Here is an 11,199-nt window from a genome sequence, read left to right as displayed (position 1 = left end):
AAACTTTCCTTGGTCATTGCCTTTGATATTGTTCGGTTTGGAAACCTGTAATTTATATAAAAGTCAGGAGGAAGGCTCCGCAAATGATCAGAAGTGGACAAATGATTTAAAGTTTGCTCTAGCATTTCTTTTGTATTATAAGCAAACAAGTATAGGTATGAATGAGTCTGATGTTCTTAATTTAATAGTTAATTCATATGCTTCTAGATAACAATTGCCAGCCTATATAATTGTGGTCAAATAATTGTCTACTTCAAATCATTTGCCAGCCGGTGGGGAAATATCGAGGCCTTCTTCATGACTTATATATATATATATATATATATATATATATATATATATATATATATATATATATATATATATATATATATATCAGGTTTCCAAGGTCAAAACAGGCAGTTCATAGTTCATAGAAAATGGAGCAAGGTAAAGTTTTCTTAGCACTCTCCCTCGTAATCACAATTGCTGGAGCCAAGAGATATCCTCTTCCCAGAATTTCTCCAGTTCAACCTCCAACTCCAGCTCCAGCTCCAGCAGCTCTTGGACTTTGCTGGAAGAGCTACCTAGCCAACACGTTAGTATGCTCTTGTGCAAAATTATCTGTCTGGGATCCATCAACCAGGGCTATTGGAGCAGCCTTGACTGATATGCTCCGCACCTCAAGCAATATCACTACCCAGCATGGTGAGTTGTTTGGAGCTCTCACTTGCAACAATCAGGCTGCTTGCAGGCTTTGTACTTTGGAAGCTATAAATTCTATTTCTTTCTAGTGTGGCTCTGCAGCTTCGGTGTCTTACACAACAGCGGCATGTAGAGTGCAGTATGTTTTGAAAAGTACCTTCTGGGTCAGCTGGATCATTTGCCAAGGCAACTGGTTCATTCGGGCTTTCAAGTTCCATTGAAAAAGTTTCAGCATGCCTGGAAATAAATTGCACTTGCCCAGCATATTCTGTGTAGTTAGTAAACTATTGTTTTTATTTTTTAATATATTAAAAGCTAAATTGGAATAGTATCAAAATAACAAATATTATATTCCACTTTGATTGAGGGAATTATGCCTAGAAAATGCTAGATGAATACAAAAATAAGTTTTTATAAACTTGATAATATAAATATCTAGAACAAAATATATTCCAAGGCATAAGTAAGAATAAATATCCATTAATAAAAATATTATCTACAAATTATTATTTTGAAATATGATTATATTTAAAAAAATACCTGACAAAGAAAAAAGTAAAAATTATTTTTATATTATTAAAAATATGTTATATGTAAATTATATTTTTACTTGGGATAAATTTATTATGATTTTATCAAAAAAAAGAGAATATTTACTGCAAGACATTCATTACGTATACGTTTTACTTAGGATATAAAAAAATAAGTTTTTAGGAACATTAATATATTACTACCCAGATCTAATCAAGAAAATAATTATTTGTAAATATATATGTTATAGAAACTATAAATTAAAATCTTATATTCCATAGTATTATGTACTAATAAACTATATTTGCAATTAGTAAAAATATTTTAAAATATTACTGTTTAATCAAATATTACATGATAATGAATTAAATTATAAATAGCTAAGGCTACATATAAAAATATAATATGTACTCTTATTGTTAATAAAAGTTGTTTAATGTTTTCATATTAACACTTGAAACTTTAATTATGGTCTTACACATTTATAAAATTAAATTAACCCACATTTGATATACCAATCCGATATGCCATTGCCTAGTGTTGAGTTTTATATAGTTTAATGATTTTTAGACAGGCCATTTGTACAGAATATAATTTTTTATTATATTTTTAAGTACTGTTAAAATTAAATTATAAAAGTTAATTTTGACCTAAACTATTCAAATATTATAATACTTTATAAAACAGAATAATTTTAGATAAAGTTGATTATTTTATTCATAAAGAATTAAAAAATAAAATTATTTACATAAAAATATTTACTCTCTTGTGTTAAACAGAATTTAAATCTCTGCTAGTTTTGGATTTTAATCTAGTGATGCCACCAAAGATATACATAATCTATCAGCTCAACGAAATGGGTTTTGGGATTATAAATCACTTCATTCCATTCATTGAAGAGTAAAGCACAAAAAATTACATTGCAGACATTCACAATGTTAACTAGCAAAGCAGCACCACCACTCTTTATTGAAATTATGTTACCACTATCCACTACAATTGTAACTCTTACTTTCAAACGCATCAAATTCAGAAATTGTTGAAAGGCTGGCCATGACGGGGAATTCTTGCGCAAGGCTCCATAACAGAGTTGCTTTTGGATTCTCGTAGAGCCTTCGAGCAATAAATAACCCTTTTACAGTTGACCCTCTATTGGACGGTTGCAATTGGCTGGATCTGGTGGCCCAAAAAGTTCAGCAACTCCTTAATGTGATAGATTGTTGCCAAGATCAGATTTATGCACACCATCAACCTAAGAAGAATTAGTAAATGTAAAAAAGGAACTGTTAGGCATAGCTCCAAGCAGTACGTAAGCAACAGAAAGCTCCTCAAAAACAGAGCCTCGAAGCACCTCATATTCAATCTGCATGAAGTGCTCCAGGTCTATCGGTTCCATCAGAGTGAATTGATAGCAGGATATATCCTCCCCTAGTGATTGCCTTGCATGCTTCTGCAACAACATTTGTTTCAACCCTAAAAGCCAGTAGAAACCAAAAAAGTGAAGAACCCACCAAGAAATCCCACTACAAACGCCCCATTGGAGACGTTCTCCTTCCACCAAGTTACACCATCGCCCACGTCCACGAGGCCATCTCCTTCGCACGGCCGGGAGAGAGGCTCCCCGCACAGTCCTGGATTTCCCTCGTAGCTCGACGCGCCAAACTCCAGAGTCTCTGGAATCCTGCCTTCCAAGTCATTAAACACGACCCTCAGATCCTTGAGCAAGTGAAGCCTCGCCAGTCCCCCTGGTATCGTCCCGTTGATCCGGTTGAAAGAGAGATCCAGCACTGCCATGGACGTCATCTCTCCCAGAGTCCATGGAATGCCTCCAGACAGCCAGTTGTGTGACAAGTTGAGCTCCCGGACTCCAGCCAGCTTTCCCAAGCTTGTGGGAATCTCACCGGTGAGCTGGTTCGCCGACAAGTCGCCTCCAACTCCCTTGCGTATTGCTGGTACGTGTGTCCATCCAAGGCGCCAGCCATATCCTCGGACACAGTTCTTCGGTATGCATCGGTGGAGTTCTCCGGAAACACTCCAAACGGTGTCATGGACGATATGTTGAGAGCCTGGTTCTTGTCCGCGGTCTGGAAGCCGGTCCATTCACCGATGGACGCCGGAATCTCTCCACTCAGGAGGTTGGAGGATAGATCCAGTAGCTGCAAGGTGTCACAGCTTGCGAGGCTGCCAGGAATACCACCCGTGAGCTGGTTCTCGGAGAAGTCCACCCGTGTCAATCGTCGAAGCTGTCCGAGAGTCGCCGGGATGGAGCCGTCCAGCTTGTTGTTGGAGAGATAGAGTATGGAAAGTTTGGAAAGGTTGCCAACGGAGGGAGGGATGGAGCCTGATAAGCTGTTGCCGTGCAGCCTCATGTCGATTATCTCTGGCGAAGCTGGAGCTGGAATCACTCCGGAGAGCTGGTTTCCGTAGAGGAGCAAACTCCGAAGCTTTGCCATCCTGGCGATGGACTCTGGTATTGCTCCACGGAAGAAGTTCCTCTCGAGGACCAGCTCTTCCAGGTTGGTGCAGTTCCCGAGCTCCTCTGGTATTGCTCCGGAGAGCTGGTTTCCACCGAGCATCAAAACTCTGAGACGCTGAAGCGTGCCAAGCGATCGAGTAACGCCTCCCAGGAGTCTGTTGTTGGAGAGGATCAGCATCTCCATCCTGGTACACTTGGACAGCTCGTCCGGAACGCTTCCTTCAAAGCGGTTCCCGTTGAGTCTCAGCGACCGAAGCCTTGTCAAGTTTCCGACGATCGATGACAGGATCCCTCGGCTGTTTGTCCTCCCGATTCCCAGAAACTCGAGCTGAGTCATGTTCCAGAGCTGTTCCGGGACCGGACGGTCGGAGGTGTTGTTGAAATAAGAGAGTTGCAAGGTGGCCAAGCGCGGGAGCTGAAGCAGCGACACTGGAATCGAGCCATGCATGAGCGAGTTTCCGTTGATATCAAACCACTCGAGCTTGCTGTTGTTGCTGATCTCAGGAGGAATTGGCCCCTCCAGCCGCTGCACGCTATGCAGCGACAGTGCCACCAAGTTTTCGAGCCGTCCAAGCTCATCTGGTATCCTCCCGCCCAGAGAATTCTCCCCGAGCGCCAAGAGCTCGAGAGACGAGCAGTTTGCAAAAACTGGTGGAATGAGCCCTTCCAGCCGGTTTCTCTCCACGAAGAATACTCGCAGCTCCTGCATAGCCCCGACTTCCTGCGGAATCTCCCCTTCAACATCATTGCTCGTCAGCCAAATCTCCTGGAGCTTCGAGCAGTTCGCAAGGGACGGAGGAAGAGAACCTGACAAGCGGTTGTTGTGGACGAGTATCTCCAACCTCTGGAGCGCTCCCAGCTGGGGCGGTATCGGACCTTGAAGCTGGTTTTGCTGGGCGTTGAGAAAACGAAGAGCGCTACAATTGCCGAGATCCCGAGGTAAGCTCCCAGTCAGTCTGTTACCCGAGACGTCCAAAGCTTGCAGGCTTTGCAGCAGCCCGAGCTCCGCAGGAAGAGATCCGACCAGCAGGTTTTTGCTCACGTCCAAGACTCGCAAACTCGCCAGCTGCCCGAGTGCCACCGACGAGATCTCACCTGTGAATCCATTTCCTGCCAGATGAAGCTCCACCACCTCTGAATCGTCACTGTTGCAAATCACTCCCTTCCAGTCGGTGCATGCTCGATCGGAGTTTTCCACAGTCCAGTCTGAGGTGTTTCCCAGTCCCAGGAGGCTCCTTTTCAATGCAACCAAGACCCCAGCTTTGTGTGCGTTGAGTGATGCTGTAGAGGATCCAAGCGTGCTCAACAGGATCAGCCAGATCATGAGTTCCATCATTTGCAACTTCACTTCAACTTCAACTTCAACGTGTTACTACTTCCCTTCTCTTGACGGAGAGCCCTGCAATCCATCAGTCAGTCAAGGTGCGCCACATAGGAACTTGACTTTGCGACCTACCTTTATGCGGCACGATTTTCTTGTTCTGACTTTGTCCCCGCCAACTCTGTGCCCACCACGTGAAACATAAAGAAACGTAACTTCACCAGTGATCCCCGTACGAGCAGGCTCCCTTCTCAAAGTGGTGGAACCGGCTCCCATCTCTCACAAAAATCCTCTTCTCAGTGATATCTGAGAGAAGCTTGATCGCAGAGTGGCAGTCGGAGCACACCCGGTGGCTGTTGACGACTCTCAGATCAAAGATGCCATGGATCTGGTGGACAGCCTTCCGTACAATCCCATGGAAGTGGAATGGACGGCATTGCTTGGAGCTTCCAAGACGCAAGGGGATATTCGCACTGGTGCATTGGTGGCATCTAGAGTGACCGAGTTTGGACGAGAATCGTCTGGATCTTTGGCAGTGATCAATCTGTAGGCGATGGCAAGCCGGAAGAAATGCATAATACAGCACCCCTCACTCTTACGTGGTTGCCCCTTTGCCACGCTCACTCCTCGCTTCCTCCGTGGCGCGCTTAGTCGCACCCTAAATGTTTAACGACTAACTCTAAATTAGTAACGTTAAACTTTAATTAGTAGATGTTGTTAACGGATATGTTAACGACTATAATTTTATAATTAGCCAGTGAATGAACGGCTATAATTTATAAGTATATAACCTATGATTAGTTTAGGCTTTTCCTCATTGTGTTTTATGTTTGTGCTCCTTATATTTTCTTTCTTATTTTATTCATTCTTTTTAGTATTATGGCTAAATTGGAATATGTAAATCATGCTCAAGATAGTATTCTTTCTTTTTCTGATCTTATTGAGAGAACTAATAATAAAGTAAATTCTTTTACTTTTTGTATTACAGTTGGTCTTCTTCCACAAGAAAGAGAATGTGAAAGATGTCATCAACCAATGAGATATCGATCTGATAATCTAGGTTGTGAAAAGATCCCTTGCTCGCTATGATACAACCTTACTTTCAAAAATACATTTGGCAAAAAATATATATTGAAAGAAAGGAAGCTACATTTAATATTCTATGCAGTCATATTAAGCTATACAATCAAGATAATGCTGTTATAGTAGAATAAATAATATATTTGATTTTGTACTTTTAAATACTTAAAAATAGTTGAAAATAATATACTAGAACAATATTTAATTTATAGTAATGAGGTGGCATACGCATATAAGGCATGTAAATCCAAATAAGCAAACGGGGCCCACCCTAAATAAGGGGGGGTGCTGTATTATGCATTCTACCAACTTCCCTTGTGTCGGGGACGTATCCAGCTGCTCTAAAAGTTCCAGCAGCAGGGACCAGACCCTCTCCATCGTCCGGCCGTTGTGACCCTCTTGCTGCTCGTCTCTACCACCACTCGTAAACATGTGTAGCTTGTTGTCAATCTCGATGTAGCTTGCTGCCACTGGCCTCGTCACTCTGTGCTCCTCCATCTCCTTCTGGACTCTTCGAGCGTCATCAAATCGCTTGGCAGCGGCGTACATGTTGGAGAGGAAGACGTAAGGGAGAGTCTCTGCCGGTGCTAGCTCGAAAACTTTCCTGGCGGCTCTCTCACCACGATCCAAGTCACCGTGGTGCTTGCAACCCGACAGTAAAGTCATCCAGGCCACTGCGTCTGCTTGATATGGCATAGTTTCCACCAGCTCTTCGGCATCTCCCAGTCTTCCCGAGCGGCCCAGGACGTCCACCATGCAAAGGTAGTGCTCCACCAATGGTACCACCCCGTGGTCCATCATCAAAGACTGGAAGAAATCTCAACAATCAGCCACCAGTGAAGTATGGCTGCAAGCAACCAGGACGCTCACGAACGTGATTCCGTCGGCTGGAATACCTTCCTGCTCCATCTTCCTGTAAATCCTGAGTGCCTGTTTCTTACGACCATGCTGTGTGAAGGCGGCGATCATCGCACTGCAAGAGAAGGCGTCTCTCGTCTTCATCCTGTTAAACACGCGTCTCGCGTCGTCCAGGCTTCCACACCTCGCGTCCATGCTGAGCAAGGAAGTCTCCATCTGCGGGGATGCGAGATTGGCTTCCACAACTCGGTGATGAATCTCTCGGCCTTCGTCCAAAGCTCCCAGCAGTGCACAGGCATTGAGAGCACTGGAGAAGCTCACACCACTCGGCTCCACGTCCATCCTCTTGAAAAGGTTGAGAGCCTCCTGTGGATTCCCATGCTGAGCGTAGGCCGCGATCATCGAAGTCCAGGAGATCACGTTCCTAGCCGTCATGGAGTCAAAAACCTTCTGAGCTTCCACCAGGCTCCCACACTTCCCATACATTGTCACCAGCGCGTTCTGGATGACAACGTTTGTGTCGAATCCCCGCGAAGCCAGGTGCCTGTGGACCTTCCTCCCCTTCTCCAAGTTACCCAGCCCTTCAACAGCACCCAGGATGGTGGCGAACGTATAAGGATTTGGTTCAATAGCCTCCACCTTGCTCATCCTGGAGACGAGCTCCAGAGCTTCCGCTTGCTCCCCAGCCTGGACGTAAGCCGATATCATCGCCGTGTAGGACCTGACGTTCCTGGCTTTCATCCCCTCAAACACCTTCCTGGATTCCACCATCTCGTCACACTTGAGATACATGTTGAGCAGCGAGTCCTGTAGAACATCGTCCTGCAGAACCTTGGACACTAGAATCCTCTGGTGGATCGCTCGTCCATCAGCCAGGCCCGCAACACTAGCACAGCCACCAACAGCGCAAGCGAAAGTCACCACGTTGGGTTCCACCCCCTCGGAGATCATCCTCCTGTACAGCACCACTGCCATCTCTCCCCACCCGGCGTGAGCATACACCGAGATGATCGACGACCATGTGAACAAGTCCTTGATCTCCATCCCCTCAAACACCCTCTTCGCATCGTCGAGGCTGCCACACTTACCATACATCTGGAGCAAGGCCGTCTCGAGTGGGATGTCCGTTCGGAAGCCCATGATGATCAGGTGCTCGTGGAGCTGCCGCCCCTCCTCGAGTGCCTGGAGCTTGGTGCAAGCCGCCACCAAGCTCGTCACTATAAACTTGTCCATGACAATGCCTCGCTCCTCCATCTCCCCCCAGAGCTCCAGCACTTGCAAGGGGCGGCCCTTCCTCACGCACGCCGCGATCATGATCGCGTAAGTCCTGTCATTCTTGCTGGCGATGAAGTCAAACACCGCCTTGGCATCCAGGAACTTGCCACACTAGGCATACATGTGTACAAAGTTTAACTCTCATATGCAATAGGTTGTCCCTCTTGCATGAGAATTCCTCCCAGTGCATAACCACTCGCATTGCATGTCACCTCATAAAGTTTCGATGGATCAGCAATGCAAAACACTGGAGTCTCACTCAACAATCATTTCAGCGTTACAAAACTCTCCTCTTGTGGCTTCTTCCACTCAAATGACACATTCTTGCGTAACAACCGCGTCAAAGGAATAGCCACCTCTGCAAATTTATGCTGAAAATGTCAGTAGTAACTAGCCATACTAAGAAAACTACGCAACTTGGCCAGTGTAGTCGGTGTAGGTTAGTTTTCCACCACAGCCACCTTCCTTGGATTCATCTTGACACCCTTAGATGTCACAATATGGCCTAAATATTCCACCTCCGACTTTGCAAATTCACATTTGCTCTTCTTCGCATAAAGTTTGCTGTCTCGGAACAACAAAAGAACCTTGCGCAAATGCATCTTATGCTCTTCCATATTCTTGCTAAAAACAAAAATATCGTCCAGAAAAATCTCCACAAACTCATGAAAATAACACCCAAATACCTCCGTCATCAACCGAGTAAATGTGGCTGGTGCATTCGTCAAACCAAACGGCATAACTATAAACTCAAAATGTTCGAAGCTTGTGTTGAATGCCGTCTTGGAGATAGATGCATCATCCATTACAATCTGATGATATCCACTCCTCAGATCAATCTTGGTAAACACTCATGTTTCATTAAGCTTGTCTAGGATATCATCCACATGTGGCATCGGCATCTTATCCTTCACTATCTTCTTGTTCAAAGTGCGGTAGTCAATACACATTCGCATTGAACCATCCTTCTTCTTCACAAGCAAGACTGGAGCACCAAACGGAGACTTACTTGGCTGAATAAATCCAAACTCAAGTAATTTTTTGATTTGTCGTTGAACTTCTTGCTCCTCCGCATAACTTAACCGAAATGGACACCGGTAAATTGGCCGTGTCCATGGCTCCAATGTAATCCCATGCTCCATACCTCGTAACGGAGGCAATCCATGAGGAAGTTCAGATGGAAAAACATCAGAAAACTTGTCAAGTATATCCCGTACTGCTGCTTCTCCCCCACACGTGCCTTGGTCCCCCAAGTCACGAACAAACAGCAAGTAACTTGAAAGTGCTTTTCCATTACGACAAGCCCGCTTCAAAGATGTAGCAGAGAGCATAACAATTAGTGGCTGAACGCCCTCGCCAAACCACACATCTTTAATGCCACAATACTCCAGCGAGATACATTTAATATTCCACTTTATCTCTGGATCCACCTTCACCAACCATGGCATCCCAAGAATGAGATCCACATGATGAATATCCACGAGATAAAAAGTCTTCATAAGTGTAGTTTTGCCAACCAACATTTCCAGCCCCTCGATACAAGTATCGAAATGCTAAGTAGAAGTAACTGCACCTTCCACTGTGTATGGAAGAACTCCACATGTGACCAGGCCATGCTCCGCAACAAACTTTGCCGAAACAAAATTGTCATTGCTCCCACTATCCAATAAAATCCGCACTGGATCGCCACGGAACATGCCCTCCAACATTAAAGTTGATTCACACGTATCCTCGAGCTCCATCTTGTTCCACACAATATTGAGCTGACGAGCAACAATCAAAAGTCTCTTCCTCCAACCGAAATGGTCATTTTCGTCATCCTCACATTGCAAAGTTTGGAACTTTTTAGTATTTGACTTACCGTGAGGAGAAGATTGGCCATTCTTCTTGTCCTGCTGTTTGTTCTTTAACTGTGGACAATCAGTTTTATAGTGTCCAAGTTCGCCGCAATGATGACAACCCTGTTTATAATTCTTCACAAAGAACTTCTACTTCTTGGACCCCTTTGCATCTGAAGTAATCACCATTGGCTTCAGCTTGTGATGCTTGTTCCCATCCTTGTGTCCACGGTGATCATCACGACAATTCTCGACAAAATGACTCTACGAACGCTTGCGAGACTTGTGCTTGTCATTATCAAGTCAACAAGCCGCATCAAAGAGCTCGTCCAAACTCTTTGTAGGCTGAGAATGACGCAAGTGTTGCTGCATGCTCTCACTATGTAAGCCATCAATGAAGTATGACTTGTTCTGATCTGGATCCTTCGTTGGAACACAACTAATCAAGCGAGTAAGCTTCTCAATATAGTCCCCGAGCGAGCATTCTCCATGTCGTAATAAGGGGCAAAATATAAGCGGAAAGCAGCCTCAAACTCATCCATGGTAGACATTGGTGGTTTCTTATCTGCAATATGAGACTCCTCAAGCTAATTCCACCATCAAAGACCCACATCACGTAAAACCATTAGAATAGCCACTAAAGCCTCTGCATCTGGAGTTCCCCTAGCAGCCAAGAACTTCTTCACATTGGCTAGCCAAGCGAGACACTCGTCCACACCACCATCACCGGAAAAAGTTGGAATCTTGAATCAATCTACCAAAGAAGGTTTACTTGGAGCACTACCCTGTCCAACCTCGAGTGCTTCAACACGCTCACATATGGTATCTATCATGCCATGCATCTCGTCTTGCATCTTGTCTTGCATCTCTTGCTGATTTTGATTAAGGGCTTGCAGCTCATGAACCACATCTTGAATGGTCCAAATCTCTACAGCTTCATTGGCACTATCGTCGGCACCACCATTGACAATAGAATTCTAGCATTTAGCTTGGTCGGCCATCACAACCAACTCCTCTGATACCAATATTATGATCCGGTGCAAAAAAATAGAGAACTAGTCACCCTAGACTATACTACACCACCTCTTGGGCTTCCTCACCACCTAATCACCCCCGAGCTACCTCAAAAGCTCCAC

At 44.6% G+C, this 11,199-nt stretch overlaps 1 protein-coding gene across 1 annotated transcript in view; it reads right to left on the bottom strand.

Annotated features, from left to right (window-relative positions):
* Positions 1-5,024, bottom strand: part of LOC9646130 (LRR receptor-like serine/threonine-protein kinase GSO1) — a gene marked incomplete at its 3' end in the record, with an annotated part of 6,409 nt that extends 1,385 nt beyond the window's left edge. The window contains exons 1-4 of the mRNA XM_024666586.1: positions 3,304-5,024; positions 2,707-3,142; positions 2,500-2,578; positions 842-921 (exon numbers count right to left, since the gene is read on the bottom strand). Of these exons, the coding sequence (XP_024522354.1) occupies positions 842-921; positions 2,500-2,578; positions 2,707-3,142; positions 3,304-5,024 (2,316 nt within the window). The remainder of the gene's footprint in view (positions 1-841; positions 922-2,499; positions 2,579-2,706; positions 3,143-3,303) is intronic.
* Between the last annotated feature and the right edge of the window lie 6,175 nt (positions 5,025-11,199).

This window comes from Selaginella moellendorffii, unplaced genomic scaffold, assembly GCF_000143415.4.
Source record: "Selaginella moellendorffii unplaced genomic scaffold, v1.0 SELMOscaffold_143, whole genome shotgun sequence".
Taxonomy (NCBI): domain Eukaryota; kingdom Viridiplantae; phylum Streptophyta; class Lycopodiopsida; order Selaginellales; family Selaginellaceae; genus Selaginella; species Selaginella moellendorffii.
The sequence above is the reverse complement of the archived record's forward strand: the minus strand, read 5'-3'. Positions and strand labels throughout refer to the sequence as shown.